The following is a 25078-nucleotide window of genomic DNA, read 5'->3' as shown; positions in this document are numbered from 1 at the left end:
ACTTTTTTTTTTTTTTTTTTGAAGCAATAATATATATATATATATTTTTTTCAATGCAGTTTATTCAGGAACATTGAACAATCCTCGGACCCCGGGGAAAGCCAGCCCACAGCTTAAATAGCCTCTGGGTAGCCAACCCAGGCGTGCCACGGGGGCAATGCAGATAGGTCCACATACATGGAAGCAAGCCAGATCCTTGGCCTTAGCCAAATGTGGAGTTGTTCCTGACAGAGAGCACTCACCATCGGGAAGGTGGAAGGCGGAAACCAGCTCCATCTTTAAGGCATAGCATTCCGCAGCTCTCTACAGTTCCCCCTTTTTGTTTTAGACGCATCAGGCAAGAGTAGAGGTCTGATCTCTGATATTAGAAATAAATTGGGACTTTGTACCGATGTTCATTTAGGTGTCATCCACCCAAAGAGCATCAGACCCGTCCGATACCTTTTTCTCAGAGGCGGGACCTGGGGCATCAACCCGCATGCAATCAGACATGCTCTTCTCTGTTGACTGACTTTTAAGATTAGTTTTTCATCCTTCAAATGTTTCTATTTTTTGTGCTATGCAGTGTCCTTAACATGCATGTGCTCGCATGCACACACACACACAAAGGCCATATTAAGTGTGTACAACTTTATATAAATAAGTGTGACTAAAGGCTAGTTAAGAAAATCTTCTGGTCAAGAACCTCTGGTCTAGACAGTGTGGTCAGTCACCTAGCCAAGATACTAGGAAGCCAGGCTCACTTTAGCTCATGCTGTAGAGATAGGCAGAAAATGTTTCTTTTAATGAGATACTGTACTTTTTCTTCCCAGGATGACCCTTCCCCAACAAGCCTGGCAGCCATGACATTTGGCTGAGTCTGCCCACCTTTCTGAGTTTGTACTAAAATTTTTTCTTTTTCCTTTTCTGTATCTTTGTTCAGAGCCTAAGCATGCTTTTTCTGTCCTTTGAGTTCTGTGCTCTTTCTCTGAAGCTTCCCTCCCCGCCATGTGCCAGTCTTCCACGCCAGGAACTCAAACAGCATGGCTTTCCCTTCCCTCCCCTGGCCTTCTCTCTGCAGCTGCTGAGACAGCTTGCCTGCTCTGAGGGTTTCCTTTTAAACTTTAATACCTCTTGATAATGTGAAGCGTCCCCAACATATCTAAGTCCTCGGTCACCAAAGACAGAAAAAAGTGGAATTCCACAGCTGGCTGTCCACTGGATTGTTAGATATTTGTGAATACAATTCTCTCAAAGAGTGGTTTGAGGTGGGTTTGAGTCTCTACTGGTTCCATTAAGTAAATGTGTATCCCTGAATATCATAGTGGGGTGACACTGTTCAGTTGGGGAGAAGGAAATTGTGTCTTCGACAGGCAGGTGCATCGGAATATTAAATCAGCTGACAAGAATATTAAAAGCTTTCCTGGATGCTCCCTACTAAAGGACTCCCTTTTAATTCTGGAATCCATGTATTTCCTAAACTACTAACTTGCAACCCTACCCTTGACTCCCATCCCCACCTCTGAATTACTTACATTCCACAAAACTAGTCTCCTTGAGACTGCAAAAGCTCCTGACTTAAGCTTATGGGCTCACATTTCCTTGAGGCATAGTTATCCAGCATTCATCATACCTGTCCATAGGTGTTTGCTCAGGGAACTACAACAGACTTGCCCTTAAAGGGAAGCACTGACCTTCAACTCTCAGGATGCCCTCACAGAGGACAATGACTGAAGAGTCACAATGTGCCATCCCAAGTCTCTGGCACTTGAGTAAAGCAGCTCCAGGGACAAAGGCCTAGTTGCCAAGCCTACTGGAACAGTCCCATCTTAGCCAGAGCGTCCGACTGTCACCCACACTCTCTCAAAGTGGAGTCTCAGGATTCCCATTTCTCAGTCTGAAGAGGGGAGGGGTAATTCTTTGCAAGCTAAATGGGAAGGGTGAAGTGCCTAGACTAAGGAGTTACTTCCATAATGTATACAAGTAGGGGCCAGACATAGAAACACACACCTTTAATCCCAGCACAGAGGTAGAGGTAGGTTGACCTTTGTGAGTTTGAGACCAGCCTGGTCTACACAGAGTGCCTGGCCAGCCAGAGATACATAATGAAACTAAGTCTTGAGGGGGGGTTGGGAAAAGAGAGAAAGAGTCAGACAGAGACAGAGAGACACAGACACAGACAGACAGAAAGAGTAAACATAGGTAGTTACCAAGAAACAGAAGTTGTCTTACTTTGAGCTCCACTTGAGTTAAATTAGGATTCATTTTTACACTGAACCCTCAAACCCCACACAATATTAAAGTTTTTATGAAAATAGTATTTCTTTATTTCAAGACAGGATCTTGTGGAGCTTAGGCTAGCCTGTCATTATGTAACCACAGAACTTCTGATCCTCTCACCTCCACAAACTGGGAATACAGGTGTGTGCCCGCACATCTTACTTTATGTAGTGCTGGAGATTGAACCCAGGACTTCAGGCATGCTAGACAAACACTCTGCAAACAGCTACTTCTTCAGCCCCTAAAGTAAGATATTTTTTTAAAAGAGTCTTTCTTTGTATCTTTGGCCTTTTACTTAGTGTGTTCAACTGCATTTTAGGATGAATTAAAGTAGCAAGACTATATACTTCACAGAAACAGCTCTCTCTCAGGAGAGCCATTCATGTATTGTGTTTGAGGAGTATTTCTAGAGCTGGTGTTCTTGCCAATAAGGAACACATATGTTTATAACATGGTGTAGAACCCAGCAGCTTTCGTTTTGTAATGGTTTCAGAAATGAGTCAATATTTAAATGTAGGCTCTTCTCCATTGCCTTTCATGGCTCTCTATCCAAAGATGACAGCAATGGGGGTTCAGCAGAGAGGTGAGGGGGATCTCCATCCAAGGAGAGAATCAGAACGTGGTAGTGACAAGCCACACCAGGTCCAGGACTGGAAGAGATTAGCTGCCTATGATGACATCAAAAGAGAAGGATGATTACAAACACAGGTAGAGGGCAATTGCTGCAGGGCCTTTTAAAGACCTGGCAAGTTCTCTTGAAGGATGGCTCCAACATTCTCTGAAGGTAGGTCTGTCAGTCTGTGTGTGTGTGTGAACAGTTCAAAGAAAAGGAAACACTTAAGCGCAATCATCCAGAGGGTGAGAGATCATGTATGATGATGATAAAATGCTACTTGTGAGTCTGACAAGCAGCAGAGTTGCTCCATGGCAAGTAGGTTCTAGACAAGAAGAAGCCACACTTTTGCTCTGACTGTCCATCGACAGAGAAGTCAGCTCTGCACACCCACCTCAAAGCTAGCCCACTGCGATATGAGCAGCAACCCACATCACCTTCCCTGAGAGCAATGCTGTCAGCCATAGACAGTCAGACAAGTCCCGCCAATGGCCAAGCCCCAAACTCTTCACTCCCTGGACGACTTAATACAAACTACTTATTGTCAAGACCACAGTTTCTTAACTGTGGGTCAACACCTGAATATTCTAACTGAACTGGGGGAAAGGGCACAAAAGTTTGGTGCCAGTTAAATGTTTCTGAGCCTACAACCAATATAGTTCAAATCCAACATGCTGAACTGGACATGTTTCTGGCAGCAGTTGCCTGCAATGCATCAAGTTTGTGGCACATACAGCACTCTAAATCTCTCCTTGGAGCTCCAAACACCTCTTACACAGACTTGTAGCTGCTGAATGTTGCCAGCTGGGGGGGGGGGGGAGGGATTTCACTGTGCACACAAGGGTTTCTGCTTTCATGGAAACAAAGGCTTAATTACAGGAAGCCTTACAGTATTTTCCTACCATCATGCCTCAGCATGCAAGTATCAGGTCGGCATGCAAGTATCTGGGTTGGTTGTATTGTGTTCAAATGTTTGGTTTTCAGCAATGCTTGAGTTGCCGATTTGAGTTTCATTTAAAAAAAAAAATATAAAATGAATTTGATCATTGGAATTAGGGCAGAATTTCTAATGATTCTGAGCTGGCTGTAAAATACTCCTACCACATTTGTTTGAAACAGCCTTCTGAATGTTGAGGATTATAAAGCCAAAATATTAATTTTGAAAAACACTGAAGATGCAGTATCAAATATCCAGCTAGAATTTAACTGCTTATGTAAAAATAAACATACATATCCCTCTCATTACTGTGCAAATTAGACTTTTTTTTATTTTTTTATTTTTTTTATCAGTTACATTTTATTAACTCTGTATCCCAGCCGTGTCCCGATCCCTCATTCCCTCCCAGTCCCTCCCTCCCTCCCTCATCTCCACCGTGCCCCTTTCCAAGTCCAATGATGGGGGGAGACCTCCTCCCCATTCATCTGATCCTGTTTTATCAGGTATCTTCAGGACTGGCTGCAAAGCCCTCCTCTGTGGCCTAACAGGACTGCAAATTAGACTTTAATAAATGGTATACTAAAGAAATGTTAAAATGAATTTCTTTACTACTCATCAGTAAACATTTGGCATTTGTACTAATTTTATATTTACAATTTTTATATAAAAATTTCTTGCAGAAAGGGCTTGCAAGGGCTTTCAAGTGGCTTAAAAGCTGAGGATGCCATGGCTACAACCAGCAAAACCATTGTTCTCTGAGCCCCAGACAAATAGCACTTTATAAACAACAGTTACTGCTTTAGGAAGGAAAGTGAAAAACAGAACAAATTAGGAGAAAACCCTCCTGTAAGAAGAGAAATAAAGTCAGGCAACTCCTTCATGGAAACATAAATAAATAGGTAATAAAATGAGCACAAGAAAGCAGCAGAGAGAGCCACCCCATCTGCCGGCCTCAGGGACTTACTGCTCAGCTGGCAGCCCCAGCAAAGTTGTAGAAAACTAAACTTATCCAGAAGTAGAAAAGGAAGGTGGGAGCTGCCTATCCCCTCACTCACCTGTGCAAAAGGCACAAGGGACAAAATGCTCATTTAAATGTTTGGATTTTTAAAAGAAACAACCCATGGAAAAAAAAATTGAGAATATATTAAAAATCTGAGAAACAACGGAATCTCAAGACAAAAACCTACACAGAAGCCCCAAATACACAGCTTATGAGAGAAAGCAGAAAAGTGAAGGGTGGGCAGATGCACGAGTGAGCAGGCGCCAACTTGCCTCTGAGCCCTGCTCTTGAGGGAAGAACCACTGTGGGCATATCCCTTGGCATTTAAATGAGGACTATTCAACAGTGTGGTGCTTTGGGCTTAGGGGATTAAAAACTCAAGTGTAAGTTAGCCAAAAAAAAAAAAACAAAAAAAAAACAAAAAAAAAAACACAATTGAAGAAATACTCCCAAAGCTATGAAGCCTTACCACTTAAGATAATTATAGAAACTTACGACTCCTTCCTCTCTGGCAGAAAGGAGCACAGTTAGAAAGCTGAAAACAACAGGCCCTTTGTAGCAGAGAGTAGTGCTTTGCTTATTCTATTACACATTGGCTGGGAGATAAGAATAAACAAGACAACACCCTGTCTAACTGCAGGGGAGGTGTGGGGCACACTGGCTGCCGTCATTCCTGGGCATGTATATGCAGGGCGTCTCTCTGCAGTTGAGGTTGTTGGGAAACTCTGCATACAGAGTCAGGAGCTAGGATAAGCATGCAGACGTTTTCTATTGCACAACCCAATCTTTTAAGAACAAGTTGTGTATAATAAGGGGCTTTATGGTATTGCGCCACCATGAAGAATACTGAGAGTATTTGAGCAATTATTTCTCTAAACAATTTGTCAACATTATTTTTGTTTAACAAGAAAAAGAAAAAAAAACACCTTAAAAACTTAGACAAGCAAACATACACACCCCTATCCCCTCCCTGTGACTACTAGGTGAACAAAGAATCATGCAACAGCCAGCAGGTAATGAAAATGCAGACACCGGGGTCATCGTTCTCCCCTGGCACAGGGGTAGTGTCTACTCTGGCTGCTAGGTGCGGTGCCAGTTTTAGCAGTGAAGACTCTGCTCAAGGATAACAGCTGCTAAGCCCTGGGGCTCTAGCTAGCCCATCATGAGAGCACTCATGATCCCAGGACAAAGCTGGTCTCTGTGGCTATCCCATATCTCACCGTCTCTACTACTCTAACAAAGCCACCCACCCTACTCTTCAGTGTCCTTCCAGTTTACTTTTTTTTTTTTTTTTTCAGCGCATACATCTTCACTTCTGTGTGTTCAATTTTTCCCAGGCTAGAATGTGTATTCCTGGGAGAATGGAGATCTTATCAACCTCGCTCACCCTTGTAGTTTTGGCAGTGTAAGTGCTGCAAGCAGACAACATGTTTGACAGAAACACAGAGACAGCTGCACACAACCTGGTTTGGAGCCAGAAGAAGGAAGGTCAGAGAAGAGTCTGGCTATCTCAGCCAACCACACTATCTCTACTTCCCCTGTTCTACAATTTTCCCAGTTGGACAAAGGCAAGACTAATACGTGAAGAGTGAAGTTGAAAAGCAGGGCCACTTGTTTAGTGATGGCACTAAACAAAACCCTGGCACTGAGATAATTTTCAGGACTCTTGAAATTCAAATATAGAGTGCAGGGTACCTGGTCATCAGCAAGGTAGTCCTAATTCTGCTTTGTGATACATAACTGAACCACTGAAAGACAAAAAAGGTGAAGCAAACATGTACAGACTAGGGCATACTTGTGATCTGCTGAGAGACAAATGGCAAAATACACACATACAGAGATAGGACTGGGTGTTAATTTTAGGCAATGTTCATAAGTATCCTTTCAGACTATTATTACACTGACATTATTGATGTTATAACAAAGCGTGGAGTGTGACGAAGAATATCCTTTGCATTTATTTCTCGTGAGAGGAAGTTAGGCTGGCTGTTCCAGCTCAATTTGAGACATATGCGATCATAATGAAAATGGCAGAGTATTAATTATCTCAACAGGAGAGCTTTATGTATACAAAGAGACTTACTAAAAATGTACTCATATCTTCATGGAAACATCATATTACTCCAAGACATGCAGATGTCATGTTCATGGAAGGCAGAAATTAAGTAAAATAAAACCAGAAAGCCCAGACATCCCAAATGATTAAAAGATGAGATGGGGTGAGCCATGGAAGACCAAATGCAAAATAGCAGGTTTCCTCTGTCAGACTGGAACGAAAGCATCTTTCCTTTTGAATGGTGAGTAAGGAGGGAGGGGCTTATGGGGGGATACAAAAGGAATAAAGTGTAATTAATAAAAGTTAAATAAAAAATTAAAAAAAAAAGAAAAGGGCTAGCACAAGGGAGAACTGGTCAGCTGTGGCTCTGTAGAAAAGGGTGACAGAATCAACACAGTACAATACCAATGAATACTTTTGTTAAAAAGAAGTCCAATTCTAGACCACCGTTTGTGCACTGTTTACCTTCTTGTGTATTGATCATTAAGCTTTCAAGTTATAAGAATGTGTTTTCTTCAGTCCACTGAAATCACCTCTTTGGCTGAAAAGCAGAACCCAAGAGGAGAGTTTTAAGGAGTCTCATACAAGCTCTGATGAATAATGTCTAAAACATTGTGTATAGTCCAAACATTTTTAAAATACTTTAACACAGTTAATGATTTGCCTGGGAATGCTGAATGCTATTTGCCAAAAAGAAATACTAAAATGGTGTTCATTATAATTAAAACCTAATTGCTAAAGAAGCCCAGAGCTATGGAATTTATGATCTTGCTACACGCTTATAAAACAGGAACTGAAAGAGTCAGTTAATTTACCAAGAAGTGCTTTGATTATCCAGCACACTATAATGGTCAGGATGTGATGAATTTTGGTGTGTAGGATTCTAATGATAGCACATCATGGGTCTGAACATTTCTTTATCTCTGTCTGGGCCAAAGACTTGACCTTCATGCCTGCCATTTTTGCACCAGGAGTACCTTGAGCATAGATAAAGCAGTAGGCCCCTGGTAGCCAGCTGAGTCATCCAGGTATTCAGCTGCAGGTGGCTCAAGGTGTAGGATCTGTAGGGCCAAGCCCAGCAAGTGGAATCAATTTAAGTCAGAGTTTGGAAAAACAGAAGCCTACCCTCACCCTTCCCCCAACTAGGAGTAGACAACACCACCTCACTTCTGACTTTTGTGCACAGCATCATTTGGCCTTCTGGCACTTAGGCTTATTATTTTAAAAATACAGCATTAAGAATACTTAAATCACGTTAAATATCTCAAAAAGCAGAACTCTTCCTGGCTGCCTGCTTGGGCATGGAGACTTGGACAGAGAAGCTTATAGAATGGCCTACAGGTCAGGACATTCTAGTCTGGCAGATTGTGTCTCAAGGAGGTATCAAGAGACTCTATGGACGAAAATACTCAGCCTTTGGTTCCCCCAGGCTAGAGCATGGAACTATTAGCAAATACACCCTGAAAAATAATGCTCACAAAGTGCTAAAACCCCCAAATAAATGTGAACCCCTCAAAACTGTACAAATGAGGAGCATTTAATGAACAACCCTTTCCTCACCAATAACTGCTTAAATTAAGTCCAGGAGACTCTTCAAAGGGACCAAAGAAGTCCCCTTGTTAAGACCAACTATATATAGACATCAAGACAATTATATGATCCATGCAACCACACATATATAATTATCCTAGTTTCCACATTCCCATTATCTTCGTAAAGACAGGATAAAAATCAGTCTAAATGACTCTATGAGACCTCCTCAGGGATTACAGTGAGCCAGCCAACCCTTAAAAAGTGGTGTGTGTGTGTGTGCATGTGTGTGGTGGTAGAGGTATGTGTGTGTGTGTCTGGTGTGTGGGTGTGTGCCTGTGTGGTGGGGTGAGTAAATGTGTCTGGTGTGTGTATGGGGGTTGATGTGTATGCATGCATGCATGCATGTGTGTGTGCGTGTGTGTGTGTGTGTGTGTGTGTGTGTGTGTGTGTAGTAAAGATCAAAAGCAAATATTCTGGTCAGTTCTTTTCTACTCAAGGGTTTTACCAAGAATGTGTGAAGCGTTTTGGGAAAACACCGCGAAGGACAGCTGTTCAAAAGCGTGGAGATGAATTGGCAGCAGGAATTTCCTTGACTAATAGGGAAAAACTCAAAGCCACATGTCTGATGGCCTTGTTTTCCCGTCCCTTCAAGCACAGTCCCTGTTAGTGATTAGGATTTGCAGACAGAAGCACAGGCAAGGTTCACCACCATCTTTCCTCTGTGGGACAGAGCTACTCTCCCATCACTGTGTGGACAGACAGAGGAACCGACGGGTTTGGGCATAATTAACAGAGGGAAGAGGGTCAGCTTGCAAGTTTCCATTTTCTGTTGGAATCAAATGGAGGCAGGGTAAGAATAATTCACTTGCTGTATTAAAAATAGGAACAAGTCACTATGCCCCTCCCCCATGGCAAGCCATCTGCTTGTAGCTGTTTTTCCAGCAGTGAGGATGGATTTACGCTCTCTCTGACACAGGGCTCTCAAGTTGTTGCCTTGTGACCAATGGTGAGAATGGAGGAGGCAGCCGGTCAGGATTAGGTGAGCAGCTGTGTCCCTGGGACCAGCTTTTGTTACTGTGCTCAGAGTCTGACACCATGACCTTGAACTCATTAGCAGTAAGCTCTCATCACCCAGCCTAACAGCAACTGAGCAATCATGACCCCACATCCATCACTCTGGGCGATGAATTCTCAAGCCTGTCCATGATACCTGTGGGTTCATGCACATGGGTGGTCTACTTGAAAACTATGCCCTGAAGGTAGCAGTAAGATGTCCAGGAGGGAAAAAGGAACCCCTTCCATCTTCAGCAAATGAAACTGCTGACAGAGCTTAAGAAAAGTATTCCCCTAGTAGTCCCCAGGGCTCTGAAGCACTTATACCATGCACTAGATGGAGAAGCATACCTGGCCATTCCCAGACTTGGAAAGTTGGCAGGGACAATGAGGATGTCCAGCCGGGAAAAAGGGTGTGTTCCCAGGACGGAGTGTGCAGCAGAGAGACAAGGAGGGATTAGCCACAGCAGGGCCTCCTGGCAGGCACCCTCAAGGCACACTGGGGCAAAAACTCGATGAGGAATGATCTTTTGGGTGGCAGCAGAAGCGTTCTGGAATCGGCATGGGTATTCTTCGTGACTGCAGGTGTCAGCATACCTGAGACAACACACAAGAACAAACGTGGACAACTTTGAGAAGACAGTGGTTCAAACAGGCTTATTAGTAAAGGTGGTTCGCTTCCATTATTGGCTTGTCTGCTTTTAGACAGCAGTGAAAAATTATAAATCAAATATTTATTGAAGTGCTTGAAGTGACCGAATGACTTCAATCTAAACCACATGAAAGTAAAAGACTTTGTTTTAAAATTAATGTGGAGTAGGGGTGGGGCAAAATTTAAAACAATAAAACAACCTCCCACCTAAATTAAAGCAAATTCTACCCTCAGTAATGTGATTTAAAATGCCATTATAGAAAAACTGTTCAAATAATATACAATTCTTAGGAAGGGAGCGATGCAATGGCAATTTTATTTATTTACTTTTCATTGTTCGAGATGTAATATAGTTAAGGTAGCTCTGAACTCAGAATATAGCCGAGGCAACGCTTCAACTCCTGATGCTTCTGCATCTTCCTCTCAAGTGCTAGGACTACGTAGAGGTATGAGCCACTACGTACTTGGCTATAAACAAATTAAAGACTCCATTTTGGAATATCCTATAATAAATGACTTGGGATGAGGTAGGACAACGAACCAATCACAGTTACAGGCACAATGTTAAAAAAAAAACCCTATAAACCATCCTAACAAAATGTAACTTGTCAGAGGTTAGCACTTCTGAGAGCATTTTTTTTCCCACTTCGCTTTTGGCTTTTAAGACAAGGACACATGCATCCCGGGCTGGCCTGAAACTCACCACATAGCTGAGAATAGCTGTGAATTCCTGATCATCCTGCCTCTACCTCCTGTGTATTGGAATACTGGCATATGCCTGGTACAGTGCTGGGAATTGAACCCAGGGTTTCCTGCATGCTAAGCAAGTACTTGACCATATAAATTTAATGAAATCGACCTTATAAGGAAGCAGAGCAGAGTCCAGCAAGTCCCATGTGATCAGCTACTCCCTGAAAGGCAAAGGAGCTGAAAGAAAATTCCTAGAGCCTGACTCATAGGCCTCAAGAGAATTTATATAGCTAAAGAAGCTAACATCAAAGAGAATTCTATTTTTTCATGTTAGCATATCCTCTATTCAAACACAATGGAAAAACCCTGTAACTTTAAATTGCAGATTATAATCCTAGCTGTGGGTGCTCCTGTGATTCACCATGAATAATGAAGAATCTCTAAGTGCTTGCCTGTCTCAATTTGGGCAGGTTGCAACAATAATTCCACTTTAGATTTATTAAGTATCTTCCACCCACCCAAGGCCTGTGATCAGGAGATCCACACAGCTATGTAAACAAGCCTCACCTTCCATCATCGCACTTCAAGAAAGCACCAAGAATAACCAGCCCCAGTGAGACCTTGTTATGGTTGAGGGTGAGTAGGAAAAATGGGACACATAATAGAATAAAGTGCTAGGATAAAATAATAGCAAGAATATAGTCATTGACATTCTTAAGCCTAGACTGCTAACATCACCTTACCAGGAAAGAAAGCAAAGGCATCTGCTTGTAAACCCAACTAAAAAGGTTGCAACATCTACCTAAAGATGAGGTGCAAAGGCCCCTTACTTGCTGAGCCTGTGTGGGGCTTTTTAAAACTTATTTACACGGATAAACAATGTTCTATGGTAATGTAAGCTCACATACTCTCTAATGAAAAGCTTTTACAAGCTGGCAGATGCCCATAAGCCTGTAAACCCAGCACTTGAAAGGTACAGACTGAAGAATTAGGAGTTCAAGGTAAGTTTGGCTTCCATGAGACCCTGTCTCAAACCTTCCACCCAAGGTTTTCAGAAGCCAAGTGTGACAACAGCGTGTACCAGCATTCAGCATTCAGGAGGCTGTGGCAACAGTACTATGGGTGACAGCAGCCTGGATTACATAAATTCTAGGCCAAGATAGGCTGCATACTAAGACCCTGTCTCAGAAACTTGAAAAAAGAGGGCCCTTCAACATACATTTACCTAAGGCTGAAGCTCTCTGGACACAGCGAGGGGGTATGTTTCAGGTCTCAATGTTATAACAGTGCAGAGAAGCATGCTACCTAGAAATCACCTATTTCTTGGGGGAAGATTATTTCTCACACCTGAGAACACTGAAAGGGAACAGAGAATGCTGGCAAAGGTACAGCAAACAAGCCTGTTTATTCAAGGGAAAAGATGGATAATTTCCTTTCCAGGCATATATGAACACTCACCAAAAAATGAGGATGATTACTCTTAGATGCATGACTTAGTACCATTTTCCATAAAACTCGGGACTTGAAGGCAATCAAGTTCTGGGAAAATTAAGTCAATGAGGCTCTTCATAGTGGTAGAAATGTATAAGAGGTACCACTTGTGAGTTCCTACATAAGGACCTGTACACTTTGGCTTCAGTGGCTATGCTCAGACCAAATGTGAGCAAAGCATCTCACCCACAGTCTCACCAATGTGGCTGCCTAAAAGGAGGAGGGCAGATAAGAAAGGATCGGAGGGGACTCTCTGACATGATAGAATGTTTTCCCTCAGTGACAGTACTTCAGTATGTCACCATGGGTGTCAGTCACATACTACAATGCTTCCCAAGGTTTCTATTTACAAAAGATGACTCTGGCCTTTCACTTCAAGGCCCCATTCATACAGCAGCTAAGGGAATGCAGGGCTTGTGCAGTCAACAATTAGCACAGAACCAGTGGCAACTGGAGATTCTTTCTCTTCCTTTCATGGTGGCTTTCCTCAGCTTTCACAATTCTCAAGACAAGACTTTCCCCACTCCAAGCCCTCCTTTCTGCAGAATGAGTCATATCAGTGTCTTTAATATAGTGCCAGTTTTTCAATCACTTTTGTTGTGTTCTACTGGAGGGTATCCAAGCTTCCAGGCCAAGCTTAAGCTGTATGACCCCAGATAAAGGCCTGAGAGGTTAAATATAAGCAAGACTCTTCTGTGGCTAGAACCAAATAAAATTAGTGCACATGGGACTGTTTATCTAAATGTTTTTAGATAATATGTTTACTAAAATATCCATCCCAAGTGGACTAGAGGAGTTCTTCACCTATGTAATTTAGCTTATGTGAATGGTGATCAAAAATTCAGTACCAATCCTTCAGCTAAATTCTGGAACTCAGATGAACCCTTAGGCAAATGAAAGCCATGGTATGTAAGGCTCCTGTAAACATAAAGTTGACATGAATGAGATTGGTGGACAGGAAGTCTCTGAAGGCAGGCAAAACCAGATGTGAGCATAGCCAGAGACACCAACATAGGTGTGATGGTACAACAGAGCTGCTCAACCCATGGAGTCAGGGATGTGGTAGATAAACAGAAACACTGACTACCAGAGATGGTCATATAAGTTGTGATGGCATGACAGGATTAAGAAAACAAAGCTATTTCTTTATCAGCTGTATACTTCTGAGAGACAAGCATGCAGATAAATGAAACTGCACTGTCAGTCAGGGAAGGGAATGTGGAGGAGCTCATTCCACAACACTGCCCCACTTCAACCTTGCTCAAAAGAACACATTTCCTGGGAATGGGACACATGACCTCCCTAACTTCTCTGGTTGTTCTGGCCTTTTTGGACCTACTTGTCCAATGAGGGTCTTCTGGGGTCTGCTGTCTGGTCTATGCAGCAGTTGACCTGTTTGGTAAATGGTGTAGCAGTGTTAGGAAACCCGGTTCCCATGTACTCTCTCAGTCCAACTTGTCAGTGACCACATCTCTGCCTTCATTTCCTTCTGTATGCTCTTCAACTAGTTCTAAACATTCAAGGGCAAAAGAAGAACAGGCTTTATCTTCCCTAGGTCCCAAAAGGAACTTTCCACAGCTTCATTTTCCCTAGTTCTCCCTTCTGACATGGCCATGCTCTCTTCTGTTCACAATGGAAGAGACAAATGAAAAGGGATTCTAATTATTCTGAGCAGGAGGGCTCAACCCTACCTCATTACTTGGCCTTCATCCCCTAACTATCAATGAGCTCTAAGACTATAGGTGGAAAACTTCATTATTAAAAATCCATGAACAAAGATTTTATTTTGCCAAAAAACAACAACAACAACAACAACAACAACAACAAAACAATTGGCTTTGTCAAGGGGCCATAAGGATGCATCTTCCGGTTCAAAGGCCCTCAGTTTTGTGTTTTCCTTCTTTTTCAAAAATTACATTTATTTTGTGTGTGAATGACAACAAGTGGTTCATGCAGAGGTTAAGGATAACTTTTGAGAGTTGGCTCTCTCCTTCCAATATGTGGGTTCTGGGAATTGAACTCAGGCCATCAGGCTTGACAGCATGAGTCTTTAGCCAGAGCCACCTCCCAGTCCCTCAATTTTTGTTTTTCTGAGGAGATTCTCCAGTTAGTACCAATAGCTGGGTCACGGTGGTGATGTCAAGTAAGAAGATGGCTCCAAGATGCTTTCAGAGGTGGCTCAGTTGTTATATTCAGATTTTAAACATCTCTAGAAAAGATTCTAAGTTACCTCTCTAGAGATTACATCTGGTATAAATGAATACAGGTCCTGTTCCTCAATGGGTAGGAAAATAAATTATTGTCTAAGCATCTTTATTGTCATCAATAACCAAGAGTAGAAAAGCCAACACACCTTACAGGTCTATTTTCAGAACTAAATGACCCCAGAACACTGCCTACAGATAGTCAATGGCTTCTGTGTGGTTTCAGGATCAGCTAGAACACACCACAGTCACAAATCTTGCAGCAATTTGCTTTACCACAACAAAGTACATTTCTTGCTCTTATCAAGTCAAAGTTATTCTCTAGAGGACCTATCTTCCTTACTCAGAAACTTGGGCCATTTACAATTACAAAATGATGCCTGCTGTGTGGTTCCAGAGCAAGAAAGGGAACACTAGAGAGTCTTGTAGTTAAATACTTCTACATGAAGGCAGTGTGTATCCCCTCTTCCCTTGAGAGGATGCAAGTAAAATCTAATAATCTTTCTAGAGCTATATTAAGTAGACCCATTAGGAAAGATACTCCAAAACTGACATAATGCTGAGAGAAAGAAAAAAAAAAAAGTAGAAACTAGCTCTATCCTGCCAAAAGAGCAAAATGTAGGCAGAAAGTGTGCCTGTCAGCAAAGAGAGCACACATGGTGTCAGCTCCTGAGGACACTACCTTAGCTACTGTGGTGAGCATACAAGCAACACAGCAAAGAAGACCAGCACAAAATGTCTTAGCTGGTTTCTTTTTGTGTTCTGTTTGAGATTTCTTTTTGTGTTCTGTTTGAGCATTTCATACAGGACGGACCTTGAACTTGCCATGTATTCAAGAATGACTTCAGCTTCTTACCCAGATGCCTCTACCTCCTCGGTGCTAGAATTACAAGTATGGGCCACACACCCAGTCTATGCAGTGCTGTGAATGCAAACCAGGGTTTCATGCCTGCCAAGTAAGGACTCTACCAACAAAGGACATTCTTGTCAGTTTTATTTCAAAGATTAAATAAGCATTTGTATCATTCTTCTGGATTTCTCCATGCAACAGCCTATATTATGTCTAAAAACAAAATGCTGTTTTATTTTCTGCATTTAAAAAAAAAAACACCAGAAAAAATTAACAGGGCCTTGACTCAGTATGAATCCCTTAACCTAACAGCTATGTGAAGTTTCCTTGTGGCCTGGACTCCTAGGGGCCATTGTACACCACTGAAGAGGCTGCCTCACAACATACCACCAACAGCCATCACTGGACCAAAATGTTCAGTGCCCTCCTGGGGAACAACCAGACGAAGTCTTCACTTTTCTCTTCTTTTTACTGTGCACCTTTACTTCCTTAAGCCATTTTTTGACCAGACACTAAGACCAACATCTAAAGGGTAGGAGGGAAAGTGGTCAGTCTGCAGCTTTTTGTTTGTTTTTTGAGACAGGGTTTCTCTGTGTAGCCCTGGCTGTCCTGGAACTCTCTCTGTAGAGCAGGCTGGCTTTGCACTCTCAGAGATCCGCCTACATCTGCCTCTCCTGTACTTGGGATTAAAGGCATGCACCTCCATGTCTGGCTCAATCTGCAGCTTTTTAATTTAAGCAAACATGTAGAAATGCTTCTGCCAATATCACAGAAGATTTTGCATCTACCTGGTTTCTTCTCTTTCCTCATGAACAACAAGCTGATATTTCTGACTCCGACTCTCTCTTCCCCAGTAGGCCTTTTCCTGCTTTGACTAGGTCCAAACTAGCCCAGGTTCTCAGAAGGGATGACTCACATTCCAGAATGAAGTCATCAAATTCCCGAACACAAACCTGAAGTCAGCCTCCAAAGGTGGAGTAGGGCAGGGACGTTCAATCACCAGGTCAATGGATGGGGATGTCCTGGGCTTTATTTCTTTCCAGCACCCCACTGCAATGGTGAAGGTGGAGGCCGGCATTGGCATGGTCATGTAGTAATACCAGCTCATGTACCCTATAAACAGAGAGCAATTGTCATGAGGCATGTGTGGCTCTGGGCCTTAATTCTAGTTCTTCTCTCAAGATACTTATGGAGCCTGTGGGACAAACTGGCAATAGCTCGTCTTTGAGGCAGGTTATGCCACCTGAAAGGGCATGACTTCAGGCCTCAAGGAAAGTACAAGAGAGATGGGTCTCTTCCAGAGATCAGTTGGAAGCCATCAGCAAGGGCAGTGCTGAAGTAACCACTCAACTGTAAACACAGAAGGACTCTGGCCTTGGGCTGCCACAGGTATAAGAACAGAGCCTCTTCTCCATGCCTGGCATGAAAAAAAAGCACAGCTGATATTTGATGAACGGATGAATAAATGAGGAATAATCACTTCTGTGCTGTAATCCAACTACTTTGTCCAAATTCAATTAAGCCACTCTATGATGGATATAGTAGGAAAACATGAAATTATGGAAGGGAAGTGCCTAGGTTTTAGTCCTGACTTTACAACCAATTAGCTGTGGAAATGGGGGGGGGGGGGGAATCTATCCTCATCCTTCTAACTATGTTGCTGATCATCCTCTCCTCTCTGAACATATACAAAGCATAAGCAGAGTTTTTGGCACCAAGGACACCCATCCCAGCTAAGGATGTATTCTTTACTTGGTCCAGATATTATCTCAAATTAGAGGCTTTTCTCAAATAAATGATTGATAACTTAAAATCTTAGGTCTCTCCTACGTCAAAGATGAAGAAATAAACTTCCTGTTTCTGAAATCTATACACATCATCTGATTTAGCATGGCATTCTTATTGAAGCATCTGCTACAAATTGATAGTTCATAGAGTCAGGCAGGGTACTGAGTAATCCTTGGCTACATGTAAAGCTTAGCACGATCAGAAACAGCCTGGGATACATGAGACTTCATCTGAGAAGTCACCTCAGGGTTCGTGTGTATCTAGTGCCAATGGAGATCAGAAGGAGGTCAGTTTCGAATCCCTTGGAACTGGAGTTACAGATGGTTGAAAGCCACCATGTGGGTGCTGGAACTCAAACCCAAGTCATCTGCAAGAGCAGCAACAAGTGCTCTTAACCACTGAACCACCTCTCCAGCCACTTACATGATTATTTTTAAAAAAGTTTTGACTTAAAAGAAAATCCCAAGTCTAAATCCAAGGTCATGACCTACAGTATTCTTTTGAAAATTTCCAGTGGATTACTGAAGCTCTGCTTTTAAGGAGAATATAAAGCCTAGGGGCTAGAGGTGGGGACCAGTTGTTGGAGCACTTGCCACATATGCATGCACCTGGAATCTGCACTCAGAAGATCAGAAATTCCAGCTTGTCTTTGGCTTCATACTGAGCTCAGACCAGCCTGGGCTACGTAAGAAATCGAGGATCAGCAAGAAAGAGTCAAGGGCAGAGGCCTGATGGCATGGAAGCTGGAAACCTAGGATCAGCCATGTTGAGTCTGAGTCATGAATGCACTCTTAAACTCCTCTTCCCAAATTTTGACAAACCAAGAACCTTCAAGGTACTTGCAGAAATCCTAGGTTTCACGACTGAGAGACCAAAGTAAATATAAAACACACCTAGAGGACAGTGAGCACACTCAGGATGTTAATACCACCAGTCATAAAAACTCAGAAATAAGAAAATGTATGCAGTCCTACAAACACTGTTCTCAAAAAGCACACTGTTGGTAAATTAAAGCCTGATGGGAGAAAAGTCTGGATGAAGGGATGAGATGAGATACTGAGGTGAAAAAAAACCTCCCAGAGGGTGGAGCAAATTGTCAACTCTAACAAAGCAAAGCCAAAACAAAACAATAAAAATAAGACACCATTAGCCTAAAACCCAGGGTGTTGCCTCAAAAGGAAACATGGGACCCCTGAGAGAAAAGACACAAAATACCTGAGACATAGAATAAGACTCACATCGAGAGCACTATAAAAGTAAAACAGGAGAATAAAGATAAGATCCTATGTTTTCCAAAACACACAGCTTAAAAACATCCCAAGACATACCCATATGCTTTAGAAGTTACCAGACTACAAGAGTGTGGTTCAAAAAGAGGCCAGAGAGAAACAAGGATGCCTGCAGAACATTGAGCACACACCCTTGGAGGCCAACTAAGGACCAAGAGAGAGCCCTTTGGAAGACCAGAGAGGTCTTATTAACCAGTAGAGTTGATAAGTACACAGAAACCCAAGAAAATAGAAGGGAGACACCAAAGCATCACTATTAACTCTAAGTAGAAGGAACACATAGAAATGATTTTGGCATAACTTTTCTCTAAGGCTCTGGTTTTTCACATACATTCACACACACACACACACACACACACACACACACATGCACACACGCACACACACTCTTATTGATGCACCTCGTATAAGGTGACCTACAAGGACACTAGGAAGGCCCAGTTCTGGATATCTAAGCACCTTATCAAGGGATATGGAGGAAAACAGCAAGTAGCCAGGTAAGAGGTAGAAGCATTTTACTTACTTTTGCCCACAGGCAAGGGCACAAACATTGTGCTATCTCCTCAGCACTCTCTTTGCTTTTTATTTTGAGACAGAACCTCACTCAGTGCCCAGGCTAGCCTTGAACTAGAACTCCTTCTGCCTTGGGCTCTAGCTGAGGTTATAGGTGTGTGCTGCAAGGCCTACCTGAAAGTGGCTATTTCTGAGGCAGGAGGAACAAGGGGAAGGCAAAACAAGATGACTGCTCTTTGGAAAAAAGAGTAATAAAAGCAACAATTATTTGGCTCTTAAATATTATATTGTAATGTAAAACAATTAAAATTAAATCATTAGAAAGTAATTTGTTTGTTTGTTCTTTTGACTGGCCTCAAACCCATGGCAACTCTTAACTATCCCAGATGCTGGGACTACAAAGGACAGTCACCACACCCAGAAAAAAGAACATTTTAAGTCTTGAGACACTATTAAAAGGATAAAACACAACTTCAACTGGGAAGGAGCAGTTCAGAAATAAGGAGTAGGCAGTACCCTAAGAAGAACCCCTTAAAAATGACATGCTGGAGCCGAGCATTGGTGCGTGCTTTTAATCTCAGCACTCAGGGAGGCAGATGCAGGAGGATCGCTGTGAGGCCAGACTGGTCTACAAATCGAGTCCAGGGCAGCCAGGACTGTTACACAAAGAATCTCTGTCTCCAAATAAAAAGAAAAATAAATAAAAATAAAAACAAAAAAAGACACACTGTACCCACCAGGCCCCTCTGCCAATTCTAGGCACTGAACTTTGACCTTTTCTTTTGCTAGCTGTCTAGTTCAGAGACATTTGGGTATTCAAGTATTGAAACGATTTCTAAGATTACCAACAACCAGAGGGCCAATCCCATGATACCACACCTAGCACTCAAGGTGAGGTAGCAAAGGTGCTATGAGATACAAAGGCATAGCCAGGAAGTAGAAGGCAGGTCTGTAGGAAAAAGTAAGCAGCTAGAATAATATGGAATCTGAAGTGAGACAGTGAAAGCCACAACCAGAGGTCCAGAGACAGTTGAAGCCACCATGAAGTTAAAACAACGGAAGGAATAGCTTTTTTGTTTGTTTGTTTGTTTTTTAATGTACTGAAAATTCACATTATTTTTCTATTTCATTATTTTGGGGAACATTAAGAACAGACTGAGCATTGCCCCACGTGAAAACAAGTACATGAAGACAAAGAATCTGCGTGTGCGTATTTGCAACTGTGTCTGGAGTGCTGCAGGTGGCCTCCGCAGCCATGAGGCTCTGCATTTCCTCTTTTGTAGAGCTCATTTGGAAGAGACCATTTTATGGCTCAGGCTTTTTAAATGGCAACATTTGCTAAGCCCCAAGTGGTATCACCGGGCACACAAGCTGGCTGCCCCTTAGGAATCTAGCTCCAAAGGTCATGGGTGATTTTCTGAGCTTCTAGAGAGCTTCTCAAGTACATTTGTCCCTGAACATCTGTCCCAATCTTGGGCAAAAACAAAATGCTGTTTTATTTTCTGCATTAAAAAAAAAAAAAAAAAAAAAAAAAAAAAAAAAAACCACCAGAAAAAATTAGTGTTAGAGCCAGCCTTGGACTGGGGGGGGGGGGAGGGGGGGAACTTTCTGTGTCCTGGGAGGGGCTTTCAGTTCAGACTATGGGGGCATTTCCAGAATTCTCACTAGGAAGAAAAACCTCCTCTGTGTTGCTCTTGAGTATGTGTACTGTAAGTCTTACAAAATCTACCTACAGCTAGGGAGGTGCTGCATGGACAGAGGGACATGCAATTCCAGAGAGTCTACCATTTGCAATCAGCCAGGGTGGTAGACAGAACTGGTGAGGGTTTATTTCTTTACCATACACAATGAGTCAAGGGCACTGTGGGTTCAGTTTCTGCTCTATACTAACAAGCTGGATATGCCTATGTCCTCATGTGTACCAGAGGAGCAATCATAGTGTCTACTTCACAGGATCATGCGAGGAATAAACTAGATCATGAATGCAGATAGAAGTCAGTAGGCACAGTGCTGGCCATTTATCCCTGTCACTGTCACGGTGTTCTCTATGCTCTATAGCTGCCTCTCCTGGCCATTTGCGATGACTTTCTGGAAGCAGAACCAAGGATGTCTGAAGGTATGGCTGCCACATGTGCACTGAAACCATGACCTGATGAGGCCCACATTTGGGTTTAAGGTTGAATGGCATTAAAACACAGTGCAAACAAAGTGATCCATTTAAAGGAGAATGACAGCCCAAAGGGGCATCCTGCATGACTTCATATAAAATGGGCCATTTGGAGACTATTTAAATGGTGTTTACTTTCAGCGAGCTGTCCTCCATGAATCAGACAGTGAATGCCTTCATTTTCCTTTTTATTCAACTTACTTGTACCCAACCCCCTCACAGAACCAGCTGCAAAACAAAGAGAACACACTGTACTTATATTAGCCTAAAGTTTTTTCTCCGAAGAAGCCAGAAGCCCATCACACCCCTGGGTGACTTCATAGGCCTGGAATCATTAACAAAGCAGCCGAGATGGGGGGTGTGGAGACAGCCAGAGGCAACTGCTCCCTCTCACTGGCTTGAACAGCCAAGCTCATCCTCTCTTTTACACGTATTCTGTAACTCTGGGCTTATAACCTCCCTCAAACAGACCAGAGCTCTTCATACTATATTTCCCTATCCCATTTTCTCAAATTGGAAGCTATCTAGAGACATATTTCAATAAATTCACAAGGCAGTTGTGAGACATCTGTCTTACAAGCATGGTAGCAGCTACAAAAAAAAAAAAAAAAAACCAAAAAAAAAAAAACACCTAAATGATAATTTTTATCTTCAAAACACGGCTGAAATTTTCCTTAGAGATAACTGGATTTTTCAAGAATAACAGGACTCGAAAGGTGGTGATTTTCAAGTCATAAGAGATGATTTAAGAAACTAAGCAAGAGAGAGGACCCTAACTAAAATGTCCAATCCCCATCCGGAAAGGCAAAGAGGATGGACATCAAAAGAAGAAGAAAACAGGAAACAACCTAGGAACCTACCACAGAGGGCCTCTGAAAGCCTCTGCCCTACAGACTATCAAAGCAGATGCTGAGCCTGATGGGCAACTGTTGGGCAGAGTGAATGGAATTTTATGTAAGAACTGGGAAATAGTAAGAGCTGGAGAGGATAGGGTCTCCACAAGGAGAGCAACAGAACAAGAAAATTTGAACACAGGGAACTTCCCAGAGACTCATACTCCAACCAAGGACTATTCATAGAGATATCCTAGAACCCCTGCACAGATGTAGCCCATGGCAGTTCAGTGTCCAAGTGGGTTACATAGTAATGTGAAGAGGGACTGCCTCTGATATAATCTGATTGGCCTGCTCTTTAGTCACCTCCTCCTGAGGGGGAGCAGCCTTACCAGGCCACAGTGGAGGACAATGCAGCCACTTTTGATGAGAACTGATGGACTAAGATCAGAAAGGAGAGGAGAACCCCCCCCCTATCAGTGGACTTGGGGAGTGGCATGCATGCAGAGGGAGGAGGGAGGGTGGGATTGGGAGGGGAGGAGGGAGGGGCTTATGGGGGGATGCAGAATGAATAAAGTGTAATTGATGAAAAATTTAAAAAAATGTAATAAAAACTAAATTGATCAAATAAAAAAAAGCTGGTTTTGGCTTTGGATGCAGCTCAGCCATGAGTACTCACATAGCATGTACACAGCATTGTGCTTGATGACTAACACACTAAATACATCACAATATGAATGGACTTCTGAAAGTCCACTATACTTTCTATAACCTAGACAGTGCTAACACCATCACCTGAGCCATTGTTTCATTCACCGCTCCAAAAAACTGTCCTCATGCTAACACCATTACCTGAATCACTGTTCTGAAAACTCCCCTCAGAATAGGTAGTTGAAGACTCTTTATAAGGAGATGGTACAGTACCAGTAAAGAAAGACCATGCATGACTAAGTAGTCAGCTTCAGCTCAGCAGGGAACGGAGGGGATATCAGTGTGAATTTGTTTCTTGTGAAAAACTCCACTATTTGAGACAAGCATTTTTATAAAATGAAAAAAATTAGAAAAATCAAGGTCCTGTAGTCACTGTTTGGTCATACCAATTAGCAATAGTAAACTAATGAACTATTTAGGTGGTCAAGTCCTGCACACCTGGTACACCACTGAAACTCCCCAAACAGCTACCACTGCATACCACCCTACTTCCACACAGGCAAGAGCAGGGTGGCTTTATCTTCACAAAGCTAAGCATCTCACAGAATATCTGACATTTGAAGAGTCAGTAGCTGAAAGTTGTTAAACTGGCAAAGCATTTGCCTAGCATGTATAAAGCCCTCAGTTAAATCCCCAGCACCACTTAAACGGAGCGAGGTAGTACACATTTGCAATGTCAACACTTAGAAGGTGAAGGCAGGCTACACATTCAAGATTACAACCGGCTATATAGCAAGCCTGAGACCAGCCTGATCTACATGACATCTTGTATCAATTAAAAAACAACAACAACAGGTCTTTCCAGAGACTCATACTACAACCAAGTACCAGGCATGGAGATAACCTAGAACCCCTGCACAGATGCAGCCCATGGCAGTTCGGTGTCCAAGTGGGTTCTATAGTAATGGGAAGAGGGACTGCCTCTGACATAAACAGATTGGCCTGCTCTTTGATCACCTCCCCCTGACGGGGGAGCAGCCTTACCAGGCCACAGAAGATGACAATGCAGCCACTCCTGATGAGAACTGATAGACTAAGATCAGAAAGGAGAGGAGAACCTCCCCTATCAGTTGACTTGGGGAGGGGCATGCGTAAAGAAGGGGGAGAAAAGGTAGGATTAGGAGGGGAGGAGGGAGGGATTTATGGGGGGATACAAAGTGAGTAAAGCGTAATTAATAAAAGTTAAAACAACAACAATAACAACAACAATAAAATCAATAACAAAAACCAGTTCAAGGCCAGCCAGATACATGAGATCTTTAAAAAAAAAAAAAAGGTTTTGTTGTTATTTTCTCTTAAAATTCAAGAAGGCTCCAAGTGGGTTCCCTAGCAAGGGGTACACGGGCTGTCTCTGACATGAACTCAGTGGCTGGCTCTTGGAGGACCTTACCCTGGGGGGTGCAGCCTTGTCAGTACACAGAGGAAGACAAAGCAGCCAGCCCTGATGAGACCTGATAGGCTAGGGTCAGATAGAAAGGGAGGAGGATACCCCCTATCATGGGACTAAGGAAGGGGCATAGGGAAAGAAGAAGGGTGGATGTGATTGGGAGGAGATGAGGGAGGGGGCTACAGCCGGGATACAAAGTAAATAAATTGTAATAAATAAATAAATAAATAGATAGATAGACAGATAGATAGATAAATAAATAATTTTTTACAAGGTATTCAAGTCTTCTTAATGGAAGCACTCAGGTAACTTTGGAAGCTTTCTGCTGTGGGCTAGACAAACAGAGTGATGCCCTCAGTGATGTCTGGTTAGTATGTGCTTTCGTTCAACACATTTCTCTCCCCAAATTGAATGTACTACCTACCTTAAAACTATTTTTCCTTTATGTACAACTAAGGCATGAGCTACATTGGCTAAATGATTATTCAGGGTCTGAGCAGTCTGCCCAGTATGACTCATGGCTAATGCCCCGGTGGTAGCTCCAACAGCTGCCAATGAGATGGTAGTAACAATGGTGGCTGAAGTTCCAAGATCCCTTTTCTGTCTGAAGAGAGTCATAGCGTGAGGGGCATCAATGGGCACAGGCACCCAGTGAGGCATGCGAGTAACCAGGGCATACCTAAATTTACTAGCATTCCAGCATTGGGCAAAAAAGCAAGTATCATTACCACAATTACTTGGCTCTATCTGGCCAATCACAACAGTGTGATGCAGCCATGATCATTCAGGCCTTTACAGCCATTGAAGCAGGACATTCTCCCCAAGCATGGTTGGATACCATAAAAAGCTAAAATGATACGCTCAGGATGCGAGGCTAAGCACTGCACTCAGGGTCAGCCGCTTTCGACCCAGAGAAGAAAGAGCATGTCTGATTGCATGCGGGTTGATGCCCCAGGTCCCGCCTCTGAGAAAAAGGTATCGGACGGGTCTGATGCTCTTTGGGTGGATGACACCTAAATGAACGTCGGTACAAAGTCCCAATTTATTTCTAA

The 25078-nt window shown here is 42.7% G+C and overlaps 1 protein-coding gene across 27 annotated transcripts in view; it reads right to left on the bottom strand.

The window, feature by feature from the left end:
* The window catches only part of Aopep (aminopeptidase O (putative)), a 293944-nt gene that overhangs the window by 195348 nt on the left and 73518 nt on the right, over positions 1-25078 (bottom strand). For 25 of the 27 annotated variants that reach the window (XR_009590799.1, XR_009590807.1, XR_009590806.1 and 22 more), the window contains exons 4-5: positions 16292-16451; positions 9803-10048 (exon numbers count right to left, since the gene is read on the bottom strand). The exons of 1 other annotated variant lie outside the window; for it this stretch is intronic. Coding sequence is in view for 13 of the 26 variants with exons in the window: in XM_060380323.1 (XP_060236306.1) it covers positions 9803-10048; positions 16292-16451 (406 nt within the window). In the remaining 13 variants the exon portion in view is untranslated. The remainder of the gene's footprint in view (positions 1-9802; positions 10049-16291; positions 16452-25078) is intronic. One more of the 27 variants, XM_060380322.1, reaches the window with a different exon arrangement.

This window comes from Meriones unguiculatus, chromosome 3 (genome assembly GCF_030254825.1).
Source record: "Meriones unguiculatus strain TT.TT164.6M chromosome 3, Bangor_MerUng_6.1, whole genome shotgun sequence".
In the NCBI taxonomy this organism is placed as follows: domain Eukaryota; kingdom Metazoa; phylum Chordata; class Mammalia; order Rodentia; family Muridae; genus Meriones; species Meriones unguiculatus.
The sequence above is the reverse complement of the archived record's forward strand: the minus strand, read 5'-3'. Positions and strand labels throughout refer to the sequence as shown.